Raw genomic sequence first — 15,787 nt, 5'->3', positions numbered from 1 at the left:
GTAATTCAGCACTTCACTATCGCGTTGAGTGTGCTTCCAGTCTCTGCACTAAACTGCAGAATATTATTTTGCAAATTTTGCTGACTTGCTGCCCAGATAATTCAGCTCTGGTAAGCCTGGGGTTTTAATGTATTTTGGGGCCTTCCTTCATAACACCCAAGGCTGAGCCAGCAGTCAATAAGTAAACATGTCATTGTGTGTGTCTGCGTTGCAGAATCTTCGGCCTCAGGAAAGTCGGACTGTATTCAGTGGCTCTGTCAGTATCCCATCGATCACGAAATCCCGCACAGAACCAGGACGATCAATGAGCGCAAGCAGCGGGTTAGCAGCACGTAAGCAAACAGAACTCTGTTGCTTTGGGGACTATGCACAAGTATTTTAGGGAAACAGCTACCTGCATTTGCTTCTATCTGTACTGCCACTAGACAGGATTTTTAGAAGTGATGGCTGACTGTATTCCCATGGAGGGCAAGCACAGTATTTTAATCTTCCTTTCAAAGGAGCACATGAATAAGCAGCTAGCACTTTTGAGAGTCCTACATTTGTAATTTGTCAAGTTTTTAAAACTGATTTTAGAATTAAAATTACATTCTTACCCTTGGGACTACTTTGCTGCTGCTGAAGTGTTTTACATCAGTGGCAAGTTGTTCACAAGCTCCATGGTTGTTAACTTTGTTGCTGAACCATGTAGAGCTCTTGATGCCTCTCTTGCTGCTAGTGCAAATAGAAAGCTATAGAAAACTGTCTGCTGGTATGGAAGAGTTGGATTGCACTGGAAACACCTTTTCCTAGTGCTGCCGTGCTGCCTTTGTGAGCCAGAGACCAGGCAAGCAAATAATAAATGAACCGTGTGAAAACAGAGGCAAGACTGGTGTCCTTAGCTTTTCTAGGTTTTTTCCCTTCCTGTGGCACACATCATGTTTGCTGCACGTTGCCAACCATCTTGCAGAAAATGTGTGTCTGCTGTAGTCTGTACCTGCTGGTACATCCCACCCATTCCCTGGGAAAGAGGCTGGAACTAGTCTGCCACCACAGCAGTTTCTGCAACTGCTGTCTTTGTCAGGAACACAGTGACTGTGTCTGCTGGGTAAAGTGTGCTAATGCTGACGTGCCAAGGGAGGGGCCAGAGAATCCCTAGGAAAAACTGCAGCCGGCAGCAGACAAGATAAAAGCCCACACAGCCTGTAAGCCATGAGCTGAGCATCTCGGGGCATGCTGGAGGAAGGCAGAAGTAAACAGAGAAACAGCTAACAAATTTCTAGTAGTTTTGAGTGGGCGCCTGTAACACAGTTTAATTCCTCTGCATGTTTTAGGATCATCTGCACAGAACGGCAGTGCTTTGCGGAGGGAATTCTCAGGAGGTAGCTATGGAGCAAAGCGTCAGCCTATGGCATCTCCGTCAGATGGTTCCTTATCCTCTGGTGGCCTGGATCAAGGCAGTGATGCACCAACAAGGGACTATGAGCGAGAGGTGAGTGACAGGAGAAAGAGGAAAAAGTTTTAAGTGTGTTGATAAAGATGAGGAAGTTAAATTCTGTCATGGGTTTGGGAGTCATTGACAGTGAAGACTGGGATTTCCTGTATTTCAGGCCATCCTGACAAAAGACTTTGGTCAAGCTCTGGTCCTGGTATTTAAGATGCAGAAAACATTCTCTGCACTCCTTAACTGGAGATGTGTGGGTAATGAGCCTCCCAGAAATACTGGCCCAGTAGAGTAACAGCTTGATAGCAACCTATCACAGCTTGAAGTGGTGATATTCCTTCTGCGCTTTATTTGCAAAGACTTTAAGTGATCTTAGCAACCATTTCACAGGAAACATTTTGTACTCAGAGTGCCTGAAGTTAACAAGGTAATTTAAGAATTACCATATATTAATTTCATTTAGAGCAGAAACTGGCTTTAATAATTTATATTCTGTGCAGAACAAGACTCTATCATTATGACAGGACTGAAGTCCTGCCCAGTACTAAACTCAGCCCTTTCAACCAAGAATGTTTTACATGGGAAGGTTCAATCTGAAGTTGGCCAGCAAAACCTCCCCAGCCTATTTTCTTACCAAGGAGTGAGAAAAAGATATTACACAGGCTTTTCATTGTACCGAATATATCCTTCCACCTAAAGCTGGAAGGCAACTCTCAACCTAAACTCAAGCTCAGACATAGTTGCATTCTGCTATACTCTGGAAGATCCAACCTTGAGTATCATCTTGATAGGATGCTTTGCATTAATATCCTGGGAATGACATAGAAGAGGTAGCTGTGATGAAGCCTGTACCACAGGTTTCTCAGTTCAGTGCAAGAGAATCTCTGATCATAATCTGTGAAAAGGCTGGAGCCATTGTAGCTTCACAAGCAACCTGAAGTTGCACACTGCTGATCAAGAAGACCTTGGCAACATGCAGGCTGCAAGAATCCTACAGGTGCTGTGCCCTTAAGTCAGCATCAGTTATGCCTGCTGAAAGCAGAGTGATCTGACTGCTGCTTACTCTTAAGTCTCCCTGGACCAAGAAATTCTGAGCAAAAAAAAATGCCTCAGTATTTTTGGACACAAGCAAAATACATGGAAGCCTTTGAATCCAGTCACCTGTTGCTCAGACACCCTCAGTCACTGTCAAACTTGGTATCCTGTTACTTACTCGTGTTCTTCTGTCTTTGGGCTGCAGGACTCCGACTCCCCGAGACACTCTACTGCATCGAACAGCTCCAACCTCAGCAGCCCTCCCAGCCCAGTTTCTCCTCACAAGACCAAGAGCCTCTCCCTGGAGAGCTCTGACCACGTGAGTTGGGACTCATGAACTGCTTCAGCATTCAGATTTGACATCACAGCGGCTTGCTGTCCCTATGGCTGTCCCCTTCACTTGTTCCAGTTCTCACCTTCATCATCCTAGACCTCCCCATTCCCTGTCTGAAAGAGATCTGGGAGGGGGGTACAAAGGAAGGTAAAAGCTGGTTGTCTTCAGCACCGTTTGGCACTGCCTCATACTCCCTTCCCCAGATTTGACAGCAGCAAATGAGCAAAGCTAGGGTGTTGGTAAATATCAGATGCTGTAGATTTGTATTAGTATTGGTTTCATTTTTGTGGTTACAGCTGCTTCATTTTTAAAGACATATTTTATCCCACTCCCCTTCCACTTCCCAAAAAGTAGCTTAAGTAGACCAGACCAGTATAAACAAGAGAAAATTCAGAGGGATTTTGTTTTCATACAATAGCTCATTGTACTGTACAAAAGTAGCACAGATCCCTTCCCCTACTTGGGGAATGATCAGTATGTCAGAGGCACATAAAAGCTTTCAGCCACCATGTTTGAATGTCAATCTGATTGTCGCCAGCAAATCCTTATTGATTAAAATGATGCATATTTTACTACAGTACAGAGTTTAAATAAATACACAGATGTTAGAGTAAAACACGTATGTATATATTCAAAGAAAAAAGCATTGTGTATGCAGCAGAAGATGGATGCTTATTTAAGAGAGCCTTTAATTTAAGATTTGTGTTGTCCCTGTTTTCATGCTCGGTAATATACAGACTTGGAGGCCTGGCCTAAAACCTTTTGCAGGACTGATATTCCTTTTGCATAGCACTCGCTGCACTGCTGGGAGAGGTCCCTGCAGTACTTTCACAACATTGCTTTACTTCTGGCGGTAGCATAACTGAAGCTATAATTCCTACTCTCCTGTTAATCCCCATCCTTTGCAAAAATGACGATTGGAAAGCAACCCCCTACCCCGACAACCAAGAGCACCTGTCAGCCAGGCGGCTGCCCTGGTTTCGTGTGTGCTGGCTGTGCAGCTGAGGAACCTTGCAGCACGCTACAGGAGAGGTCCTTAAAGCAGCAAGGGAGGAGTTCAACGCAGCAGGATCCAACAGGAAAACTGTTTCCCTGGGTCAGCCTTTCACCAGGTTTAACTCTTGAAGGGAGCAGTTTTCCGCATCTCCGTGACCATCCCTAACCATAAAACTGTTACTCTCGTTACCAAATACTAGTTGCTAATACACATCAGCCAAATGAGTGCCCTTAGCCCGGAGCTAGCCGTGGCTGGCTATGCTGTCACTGTAGCAACGAAGAACCTTGAAGACTGACCTCACACTGTTCACACTGTGGTAGTCAAAGATGCCTAGTCACTCACAACTGCCATGCTGGCAAGGTTGGTTTTCCTCTCCCTCCCCACCCATGCTGTGGGTTTGTGCAATTTGCAGGTGTTTCTATGTGCTCACCTGCTGTTCGGTTCCAATAGCAGGTCAGGTTGGAGGGCAGAAAGTATTGTGTTGGAGGGCAGAAAGTATTGCGGTGAAAGACAGAGCCCACTGAAGTTGCAAAAAAACAAAAAAAAAAAAAAAAGCTGAAGCTGGTCACGCAGTCAACAGAATAACGTGAGAAACTGATGTACAAATAGATGGTAAGAGGAAGATGTCTCTTCTCTTTAGTTGGCAAGGCAGATATGTTTTTTGTTTGGGCATGTGTTCAAATGAGCCTCTCAATAGTTTTGTTGCTGGCTTTACACTATGATCATACTCAAACATGTAAGGGCTTTTTGTATTTAGAATAACTGGGGTTTGAAACTTGTTATGGCTCTTATTAAACCATTCCATGTTGTGGCAGTCAGCAGTATGTAGAGTTTTACCCACAGACATGTTTGGAGTTTCCAGTTTCCGTCTTCCCTAATGGAAGTTATACGTAAGTTCAAACCATGTACAGCAATTTCCAGGTATTATCTAGATGTGAAATAAGTAATGAGACTCGGGTAATTTAATCATGCTGCGTCTCCTAGGTAAGATTTCTCTTTCACTCTTAATCAAGAGGCTTGTCCAAGTTTAAGTTCATTCAATGTTATTTTGGGACAGGAATTCAATTTTTTTTAGAAACCATCATATCAAAAGCCTGTCTCTCTCCTGTTTGGGTTTTTTCAGGTAGCAAGTTGGTTGTGCTGTTTGTTCTCCCTTCGAAGCTACCACTTTTGCAAGCCTGGCAGTTAATATTAAAAGCTTTAGCAAACAGCTAAGTAGCTGAAATTAATTCCTCCCTGAATAGTTTTCAGTCTTTCTGAGGGACAGACAGGCAGGGCGTTATTGGCATTATTAAAATTCCACATCAGCTTCTTTTTAAAGGCTGCATAGTGCTTCAAGTATAGCCACTGCTTTTTCCCCACAATTCCCTCCTTTTAGTGAAGCATGTCCATGCACTTTTCCAAGCCTTTGCAGACTAGTTTTGTATTTACTGTATGTTGTATTTAAACATTAATCTTATTTTGATGTTGAGAGAAGGCATTTAAATAGCAGTCATTTAAGATAGAGCAGCCTGGGTGACAGTACCCTGAGAGGGTCACAGGATCTTTTTTGTGGATTTTTTTTTTTTTTGCAGTTGAGCTAATGCTCTGTCTGAAAATGGAACCCAAAGAGCCATGACACAGCAAACAATTAAATTGAGTAAACACCTATGTTTACTCTGTTACGGTGCCTGCAATCTGTTGCTATCAAAACCTGACATTTTCAGGCAGAGCATAGGTCAGCTGTGTTACAAAACTAAGCTCCAGAGGATGAGAGCTCCACAGGCCTACACTGTTTGTACACCACAATTTCTAAGCCTTGGCTGTCTCCGTTAGGATTACTAGATTTAATCTTTAGTTTGGTACTGTGCATTTTTATATGCATCTGTTCAAAAGAGAAACAGCAACTGTTCTCTCAGTTGAAAAGCAAATGACCACATCATTTATTTGAAAAGACAAAAACTGGCCTAGGACTTGAATGGTTTTATATATTTGGGGACCATTTGATTATGCACTCACTTTGAAACCACATTTTTTTTTTTTGTTGGTATGAACACTAAAAACACGGATACTGTAGCTGAGTTTTTAAAATACTCATTGGGCTAGGAAAAGTAACTTGGTCATTTGAACTGTAAGACTCTTGACTGGTATCTCAAAGACAGTTGTCTCTTAAGGTTTGATGTCTGCTATTTTGCACTGTAGCATTGCTTCAGCTTCAGTTAGAGGGCTGCATTTTGTTCAGGGAGCTTTAAAATCTCCCATTGAATTTTTTGACTGTGGCATATGTTCTCTGTACACAGTATGTACCTAGCTGATTTTTTCCTTTTGGCTGAGACTGAAGGCATTTGCATTTTTTGACGCCACTTAAACATATGGGTTGTTGGTTTTTTGCATATTTTTTTCTTTTTTTGATGGCAACAAATGATCTGAACAGATTCAGGCAGCTAATAAGGATTCCAGGTTATAGAATGAAAAGTTTTGGTAAATAGTTTTCCCCTGCATGTATGCACACATAGGTATGTGGCTTCCTTCCACATTTCATTAACCCAGAAGCAGGGTTATAGTACTCTCTTCTCTATTGCCTTTGACCTGTACAAGACAAGCTGGTGGTTTAAAAAAAAAAAAAAAAAAAACCACACACACACAACAAACCACATTCCTGGGGCTGTGGTGAAGTAGTTGCTTCTTTATCTCTCAGTTAGTTGCTGTGGCTTGTTATGAATGTGCATTTTGCCCATTTTAACAAGTTTCAAAACCGAGCCAGGAATGTTAGTTTCAAAACTGAGTCAGGAATGTTATCTCTCTTATTTGATTCTCATAAAATTATAAGCCAGGTGTGTTATTCTCAGGTATACAGTAGAGGGAAGATAAGGGTCTTGTCATACCAAAAAAAGTCCAAAAAGCATAGTGTATAGAAATGTAGATTAAGTGCACCTAACTGGTTCGCAGATTGTGTCAGCCTTTCAAAACAAAACCATTTGAGTGTTAACACAGAAACAAATTCTGGCATGATATTGGTCTTGCATGGCTAGACCCTGAATGACAGGACAAACAGGCTGGTGGGTGGAAGAAAGTTTGGTGAGATTTGGTTTGGTTTTTTTTCTTCAGTTTTATGCACACTATTTAATTTTAATACATTAAGGGCAAAATTTATTGCAGTGCAAGTACTCACATCTCTTGAGCCTTAGTCTGAGAATCAAAGTGGCACATAGTAGCTTCTGCTGTGTTTTGAAGGGGGGGGTTTTTTGTTAAAAAGAGTCAGTTCCATAGAGGAAATGGGACAAGCTCCTGCACTAACACAAATTGCACCCTTCTGCGTGCTTTGTGTTTACACTGTATTTGATAGACACTTCCAGAAACCGCTCTGCTGCAGGCTTTCCAGTCTAAATTCCAACTCTGTCTTTCATTCCAGCCACAGCTCAGTACAACCTATTTAATTCTGCATTTAAGAAAGTCTCATCCACAGGGAAGAAATCCACAAACCAGTGTTGGTATTTCAGAGCAATTATACCTGCCTTTTTATGTATGACAGTTTCATATCATTTATTTTTAAAATGTTTTTTTAGGTTTTTTCATTGTAATATTATTGTACAGTTTTGCATGGCATAGATGTAATCACTTTTTTGTTTTAGAGTATAAAAGCTGACAAGTGTGTGTGTGGGGGAAAGATTCTGCTTTTTGCCTCTTCTCACTATTTTGTTTAATGCCCTCAATGTTGTAGGGGACATTGTAAGAGATTCTCTGCTACAGAACAATGATGTAGATTCTTTTGCACAGAAATATTTAAGGTGGAAAAGTCAACAATGTAAAAATGACTTACCACCAATATTTTATGTTGGTAACACACTTAATATTAACCTACTTTGATGTACTGCAATAAAACAGGGAACTGTTAGAAATGCAGATGTTTTGTCTTTTTTTCCTACCTCCTCCCCCTGTTAAGGTTGGAGGAGGAAATTGAAAGGGAAATAATTGTGTTCTTTAGGAAGAGAAAACCAGCATGTTGTAACACAGCTGCACAAGTACACAGTGGGAAAAAAAGGAATATATATTAGAAAATCTATTTAGCTCTAACACCTTTCAGAAAAAAATTACCAGCACCTTTTTGAAAATTCCAAGTCAAAGCACCTTATAGACTGGTATACTGAACTTCATAAACTACAGTTCTCCTGACCTTTTTCTTAGGTCGTCTGTTCTGGGTCAGTATTTGTAGTCATTGTTGCTGAGGTTCCTCCATTTATCTACACATCAAGTGTTTCAGCTGTCCTAGTGTTAGAAGCTGGATTCTTACTTATTTTTGAGCTACCAGCATCAAATTGACTTTCATGCATCTTTAAGTACATCTCAAAAGACCTGTCAAGTTTTCCACTTCCTCTGACCCTTTCACATTGTCAACCTGTTCCTCAAAAGCCAGCCTGGGATTTTCTCCATACCAGAGACTGTCTGTTGGGATATCTTCCTCTTCATTCGTTACCCTGTTGGTAAAAGTCTTACCTTTCATTACATGCTTCAGTCACCGCCCCCCTCCACACCCGCCCCCCCACCACACACACACACTCTGCAGGTCTCTCCTAGCTGCTTTGGCTCTGTGAAATACCATCTGTTTCCTGTGCTGACTTTTACAATCTGTGCTGTATTTCTGATTTCCTAGGGTTCCAGTTGTACCATCACAGCTGGGAAGGTCTTGGGAAATGGGCTTTCTCTTGTCAAGGGATTTAGACATTAGAAAAGCAGAAAGTAAACTGCATGTTGGGCTTCCTGTTCAGCTCCTCAGCATTCACTTTCTGTTTTGATGCAGCAGCCAGGTTGACTAAAGAAAGAAGGTAGGAAAATCACATGTAGCCTGAATCTTGATTCTTTGGAATAGAAAATCCCTGTCTTCAGAGAAGCAGATTTAACCTCCAGCTTGCCCTGTGGAACAAAAAACTGTTTTCTGCAAGAAGATTTTTCTATAACTTAGAAGCTTGCTGCAGCACAGAAATGTTAATATCCTCAACCGATGTGTGTAGTTCAAGCAAATGCACTAGCTGGTACAGAGCAAGCAGCAGTAATAAAACATTCTTGCTCACTGTAAAAGGTCATGACTTCTTTGACTCGAAGCCAGAGCACAGGGTTACAACTCACCTTTTCTCAAGCTGTTATACTGACTTGCAATTCCTCATGTCAGAAAGCTCTCCGGAGAAAACTAGAAATTCTTAACACTTTTAGAAGATACACAAAAGGCCTGGAGAACTAGGGACAGAGAGCTCTAATTAGCTCTCCTAATAAAGAAGTATCTTACCTTCTCTCGCTACCCTTTAGGCAAATGCAAAACTCCTCTGTTGTTCAGCTTGATGTTATTCTTAAACACCCGTGAAACATTTGCTGTGAGTTAAGCACTCATGCCCCAGCATGGTATACCTGAACAAACACATACCCATCGCACCTAGCTGTGCTTACTGAAAAAGTGACCTGTAATGCTCTTCCAAGTTATTTTGCCTTCTTTGCAAGTTCCCTGAACATACTGGCTCTGAATCTTCAGTTTCAGAAATTTTGCTGTGAAGCTCACCTAATCAATCCAATTCCTTTGTCAGCTTTTTATACTTTGCTTTTTAACCTTTAACACAAGCAATTAACACCTCAAACAATTCCACTGTTTTTACAGCTGCAAGGTCTAGATAGATCCCAAGGAGAAAACTAAATGTCTATCAGAACACAAAACAAGGAAAGTTATGCTACCAGCATACAAAGTTAAACAGCGTAATGCAAAACTATTGCCTCACTGAACAGCAGAGTTCACTCTTCTCAAAGGATTAGGAATAACCCAACAAGTACTTTTAGTTGAATTAAACAGTACTGGATCTTTCCCAAGTAGGTCTTAAATGAAGCAGTTTATATGTTTATGATCTTGGAAAAAAGGTAGCACAATAATCTATTTTCCTATTTCTCCAAGGTCCCTCCTGAGAGAGACCATTTACTCACCTGTTTCTTTACCTCTGGAAATGTCAGCCATCAGGATTTCTTATGTATTGAAGATCATGCAACCTTTGCATTCCAGGGCTGTGTTAACTGGGTAGGACCAGCTGAGCCAGCTGATAAATATCTGGCACTTGCCAGATAGAAGACATCTGCCTTACTAGCACCAGGTGAGCATCAGCTCCAACAACCATTCTTTCTTCATAAGCAGAGGAAAGGCAAAAAGACCTGTGACCAGGAGACTTCTAACAGAGTGGTCAAAACAAAGGAAAACAAGACAACAAGTCAGTTACCAGGGATTTTCATGGCCAGACATGTTCAGGATGATGTCCCTCTGGCTCCTGGTAAACTTGTCACCATCACTGTTAGCACTAGTGACACAGCTGCAATGGAAAGATGAAGGAATAAACAGGCCATAGATAGATGGTTTTACAGGTGTAGTACAAATTTGTTGGACAAACAACTGCAGTAAGAGGAAACCTGGAAGCTTCTCCTCCTGCTCAGCTCCTCTTTATGCCACACAGCATAGTTCATAGGCATAGTTCACTTGGCTATTCGTGGCCACACCAGAAGATGAAAAAACTGCAGGCAGAAGGCCCACCGCACAAGCACTTTTTTATTGAAATCAGGAAGTCATACAAGTACAGGCTTTGTACAAAAATCTAAGAAAGTAAATTTCCTAGCTAGACTCCAATAGTTTAAAACTGTGCATCTGGTTTTAAAGGTGTGACATTCCAGCAAAAGCTTGAAATGCTCGTGAGAGACATTATGTGTTTGTCTGCCTTGCCATAAGTTCTGCATTACAGGAAATCAGAGACAGACAGACTAGGTTCTGGGTTAGGAGTCCAGCAAGCAATTGGTGTCAGAGTTGTAGCTTATCTAACTTGCCCCCAGGAAAGCTGATACCTACCAGACAGTGAAGAATCCCAGTATTTGTGCTCAGATATAGCTTTGTTGATTACATATTTGACTCCCAGAACGGAGATAGGTTGTGTGAGTGTACATGTGTGTTTTTTGAGATTGGCACTCAATTCTCAGATTTTTAAAATATACCCTATGTTTAGCTTGCAAGCCAAAAAGAGGCAGAAAGCATAGAACTTCATCCTCTGTACACACACACCTCCCTTGCATTAAGTCAATGTCAGTAAAATCCGGGAGGGTTCTTTGACTGCCACCACTTGACTTACAAAAATGGGGGGAAGTGCCGAATGTGTTTGTGGTAGGGTACACCTTGGTATTTCATTCTATCATTCACAGTATGAAAACTACTTGAATTCCACCTTAGCGTGAAAGAGGGAAGGCTTTTTAAAAAAAACAATATTTTGGAGAATTACAAACAGGTTTCAATATTAAATTCTGCTCTTGTCCTCCTTCCCCTACTCGTTATAAAACCCAATCAATACGCAGCCACCATCGCAATGTTAAAAATGCATTCAAGGTAGTCAGCTGGTGCCTTGAAACAGTACAGAAGCACTCAAGAAGATCATTTCCTGCAAGCTGCGGACTGTACTGGCAGTCGGTGTAGGACAGACACATCATAAAATAACAGCTTCGTCCTTGTGGAACACACACTTGGCTTCCAGGGCACAGGTTGCTGCATCTCAAGAGAATGGAGAGCTGGGGTGCAACGCATGGGAGGCTAGAACGCTCTCTGCAAGGCTCAGATGAACTGTGCCCTCAGAACAAGACGCATTAGTTCGTTCTCACTACTCCTCCGGCTTCCTGCCCCTACTACTCCAGTATTTGCTATATGCCTCTTGGAACATGTTTTTGCAGGGAATTTTGGCCTTCAGTTTGGTGCAGATAAGGAAAGAACCCCCCATCTTCCGATGAAGAGAGTAAGTCTCCTCTGGTGGAGGGACAAGCCGATGCTTCAGCATGACTGGGATTAAACCATGGATCTTTTCAGTAGTGCTTTGGTTGCCAAAATCAAAAGGTTCCTCAGATGCAAAAGCCTCTCCCAGGATCAGGACAGCATTTAAGTGGGCATCTTCCATTTCCTACCCAAAAGGAAAGAGGTGTAAATAACAGCGCTGGCCCTTTTAACACCCAGGGAGGAAAAGGAGAAATGCTAGCACTAACAGCAGCAGCTCAGGAGCAGTACCCAGCTATATCCACAGCAAAGTTCACCTCCAGCCCCCAGCAGACTGATGAACATTTGGTTAATACACTTTCAAGCAACTAAACCTTCCAGAAGACCATGTGCCCAGTCATAAAATTTCAGCAGTTATCACCATCTGCTGGGTCTTGCTTGGGGAGAGAAGGAAGGACAGTGGTTTTGGGACTAGCTGTATTGTCATTGCTGCTCCCACTCCAAAAGAAGTGAAAGAACAGAAGCCAAAACCTTTTTGGTCCCCCTCCCTCATACTTATCAACAGGGCTTTCAGACCAATATGGGCTTTTACCACATCAAAAAATCTGGGGAAGTCCACAGACCCACAACCACCTGTCACTAGCCACCACTAAAAGACGACCCTCCTGCTCCATACCTTGACTTCATAGCCAGTAAGGAATTTCATTTCAATGGACTTCTTCAGTACTCTCTCTCTGTCCATGTCAGCAGCTGCCTTGATTACCTGAACAGGAGGAACACTTTCAGAAGAACTAGGGAATGACTGAAAAAATGTTTTTGAGTACAGGACTACTACATAGGCTACAGTGCACATGCAGCCCACTCACTCCCTTGCCTCTGCCCCTGCAGCTCTGTTTATCAAGTGCAGAACATGGTGATCACTAAAGCAGCACATACAGACTGATAAATTTATATGAAGTTCTAAGTAAGCTAGAAATCACAGCAAGAGACAGTGAACAGCACAAGCAATTCCTCCATACCATCATAAAAATCACTGAATTCTGAGTGCCCTCATATGCTCTGCTGCCCGAAGTCTCCCAGTAAGCAACACCACAGTTCTCCGCATTTGTCATGCAATTTAACATCAAACTCAGACACCCAGAGGGCTCACAGCAGACACACAGAAGGCTATGGTAAGGGATGAAACAGGAACAGAAATTTCTCTCTTGCCTCCAGCCCTGCTTCCCTCCACACCCAAAGTGGATTCAAGTACAAACTGATGCAGCTAAGTGAGAAGCAGAATTTTTCAAATGCCCTAGAGACCCCCAGTGCAGCACTCTAGGACACAGAGCAAGTCCTCACCTCTATGTAGACATCTGTGAACTTCTCATCAAACCCCCGTGTTGCTCCAAAGTCCAGCAGGGCCACCTGGAAATGGACAAACCCATCTGTATTAGTATCAACCACTCAAGTAGAGCCAGACCTTAAGAAGACTCCTGAAACAAACTCCGCACAGGCTTTCTGCTTGGGGACAGAGCAGCACAGAACCTTTTCACAGCACTTTCCAACACAGACCTCAGGGATGAACAAGCAATTCCATCTGACCTGCAGGGCACAAGCAATGAGCCAAACCAACAAGCAGGACATCTGCAATTGCTTCCCCAGGCACCCTTATCTTCAGCATAGCACAAGACAAGAGCATTCAACTAAAGAGTCCTTAGCTCAGGTGTGCCCTGGTAGAGCACTGCCAGCTGCAACTTTACACTGAACAGCTTCAAATCAGACCCTGAGGCTAAAGAAATAGCTGTGACTGGATCTAAGGCCAAAGACAGGTAGCCAGTCAGGGTTACAGATGCTCTGCTCTCCTGCCCAGACTAACTGAGGACAAGTGGTAAAGAGACAGGTTCCACTCTCCCACCCAGCCCATGCTCACGGAGAAGGATCCAAGAGAATCTCAGTAAGCACTTGTTAAACTCTGGGAGTGGGGAATAATCAAAAGCTCGTGAAAACCTGCTATTGTACAGGCGGAACAGCAGCTGCTTGGGTTTACCTTGTGCAACTGTGGGTCATAGAAGAAGTTTGACCAGTTTGGGTCAGTCTGCATGTACTGGAACTCAAACAGCTCCCTCAGACACAGGACCAGGATGTTGTGACAGATCTTGAAAAGCAAGGAGAAAAAGAAGCAAGTCAGGAGGGCAGCAAGCCCTACTCACATATGCAACTTTGAGTAGGCACACAACACTAGCAGGAACCATCTGCTCCGTGCTGCAAAACTCCTGAAGAGGTGGGAGAGAGCCTCTCAGCAACTCCCAGCCCACACCTGCCATGGGACATTCTTAGCAGACAGCACAGATGCCACGCAAGTTTTACATGAGCCTGAGCTGTAGCTCATACCAGCGCCTGGATTTGCCTCCAGAGAGACTGCTGCCCTGTATCTGGCAGCTGAGAACAGCAGGCTTGTGTCCTGGTCCTGCCTTTTACCTTCCCAGCTTTGATTACACACTTAGTTGTTGCTTTGAGAGCAAAGGAAAATCTTCACAGTGCGAAGCGGGATCCAGAAGCCTACCCTGGTGGAAAGCCCTGCAGGCCCCTGGTCAAAATGAAGCCAGTGCAGCTCAGGGAAAATGACATGTGGTTCCAGGGTATATTAAGTTGGAAGCCTAAAGAAGCTAAAGAGGAGAATCCCTTCCTGGAACGCTGACAAACAACATACAGAGCTAGCTCCAATCCATTGCTGAAAGGGGTCTTCACTAGATAAACACACACCCACCACACGCCCCTCAGCCAAGTCTTCTGCTGGGCTCAGCACTGACACAGCTTGAGGGAGGAGCAGTAGACCTACACCTTGGGACTGACAGGCACGGGGGAAGCAAGAGAAGCAGTCCCTGAAGAGCCCACTGCTGAATTACATACTACAGCAGAGCTTTTCTGTGAGGATATTTAAGCAGAAGAACTGCCAGCCTCATTCTGCCCCTCTTCAGCGTCTGCAAGGCTGAGTGAAACATGACATCCAAGAGGGAGGGAAGAGAGCACCAAATGCAAGCCAGACCTTGCTACAGGACAGTGCCATTTGGGTCAGAAGGCTGTACGTTGTTTATAGGAAAGAAAGGCTGCTTCTGCAGCAACACCCGACCTCACAGCCTTTTAAAAGCAGCCCTGATGGTACAATAGCTCATCAGAGGGGACAAGCCCTAAGAACAGACAGCTCAGGGCTCACAGGCAGCCAGCTCTGGCATAGCTTCAAGTCCAATCTGACACCAAGATCTGTTTATCTAAAGGAACATAACTGCCCTCTTCCCCAGTGACCTGCTAACAGCTGACAGCTCACACCAAGACACAAAAAAAATTAAAAAATCTCCAAATACCAGGACAGTTATTTCTGCTACTAGAGCAGCTGCTTGTCCCACCGCAGCACTCCAATCCCTTGCTATATTCAGCACCAACGCCCACCCATCCCCACATCCCCTCTCCTGTTTACCAAGAGGTACTTTTCCAGCAGCACAGGTCAGTCGCCCAGAGGAGATGACACCCAATGCTTGCACAAGGGCAGGAGATTATTCTGCACTCCTGCCCAAAAGAACATCTACAAAACAAGACCCCTCTCTGCTAGCTGACCCTCCCTCCCAATCCTAAGGTTATCTGAGAGAGAAACAGGGCATCTAGGAGTCACGCAGCTAGGCTACCTCCCCTTCAAGATGCCCTTCCCATGCACCCCTCCCTGCTGAATGCTGGCGCCTGCAAGGCATGGGCCAGCCTGAGGAGAATCCAACGTCACTGCCAAATTCCCCACGCAGAGATCGTCAGAGAGGCTCCAGGCAGCCCCCAGCTGCAGCCCTGCTCTGCACTGCACAGGGTTTGCCCTCCCACAAAGTGGTCCCTGGCCCACCGGTCACCAGGCAGGCTGAGCACGGTGCCCGGAGTGAGGGGAGCAGCCAGAGCACCCCACAGTACCTCATTTCGGATCTCCTGGCTCAGTCCTACGGCTTGATCCAAGGGGAAGCCAGACACCAGCTCTGTGGTCAGGACATGCTTGCTGCACAGCTCATCCACTACTCTTGGGACATAAAAGAAGGGGTGGTCTTTCAGCAGCTCCCTAGGAAACACAGAAAGGAGAAGAAAAGGTGAGGAGCCCGGAGAGCAGCCGGGCCCCTCCGTGACACCTCACACAGCCCCTTCACACAGCCTCTTCCCACCCCCAGCTGATGCTGCCAGGAGACACTTTCCTCAGCACTTACAGTAGGGATCAAGTCACCAGAAACCATGCCAGTGACT

The 15,787-nt window shown here is 44.0% G+C and overlaps 2 protein-coding genes across 2 annotated transcripts in view; one reads left to right on the top strand and one right to left on the bottom strand.

The window, feature by feature from the left end:
- The first annotated feature begins 219 nt into the window (after positions 1–219).
- LOC104467928 (serine/threonine-protein kinase MRCK alpha-like) lies at positions 220–3,408 on the top strand. Its single transcript, XM_010081898.1, has 3 exons — positions 220–332; positions 1,314–1,471; positions 2,664–3,408. The coding sequence occupies exons 1-3, from the start codon at positions 305–307 to the stop codon at positions 2,793–2,795; spliced, it is 318 nt and encodes a 105-aa protein (XP_010080200.1). The 5' UTR covers positions 220–304; the 3' UTR covers positions 2,796–3,408.
- A 6,912-nt stretch (positions 3,409–10,320) lies between these two features.
- The window catches only part of ADCK3 (aarF domain containing kinase 3), a 31,443-nt gene continuing 25,976 nt past the window's right edge, over positions 10,321–15,787 (bottom strand). Inside the window, exons 10-14 of the mRNA XM_010081897.1 lie at positions 15,467–15,608; positions 13,566–13,673; positions 12,878–12,943; positions 12,213–12,299; positions 10,321–11,723 (exon numbers count right to left, since the gene is read on the bottom strand). Coding sequence (XP_010080199.1) covers positions 11,430–11,723; positions 12,213–12,299; positions 12,878–12,943; positions 13,566–13,673; positions 15,467–15,608 — 697 coding nt within the window. The 3' untranslated portion in view covers positions 10,321–11,429. The remainder of the gene's footprint in view (positions 11,724–12,212; positions 12,300–12,877; positions 12,944–13,565; positions 13,674–15,466; positions 15,609–15,787) is intronic.

Source organism: Pterocles gutturalis, unplaced genomic scaffold (assembly GCF_000699245.1).
Source record: "Pterocles gutturalis isolate BGI_N339 unplaced genomic scaffold, ASM69924v1 scaffold4604, whole genome shotgun sequence".
Lineage (NCBI taxonomy): Eukaryota > Metazoa > Chordata > Aves > Pterocliformes > Pteroclidae > Pterocles > Pterocles gutturalis.
This window is presented reverse-complemented; position numbering and strand designations above follow the sequence as displayed.

Excerpts from the sequence above, each read along its gene's own strand:
- LOC104467928 (XM_010081898.1), top strand. The coding sequence starts at position 305 with ATGAGCGCAAGCAGCGGGTTAGCAGCAC. Across the intron at positions 333-1,313 it reads AAGCAGCGGGTTAGCAGCAC|GATCATCTGCACAGAACGGC; the intron begins GTAAGCAAACAG and ends TGCATGTTTTAG. Across the intron at positions 1,472-2,663 it reads CAAGGGACTATGAGCGAGAG|GACTCCGACTCCCCGAGACA; the intron begins GTGAGTGACAGG and ends TTTGGGCTGCAG.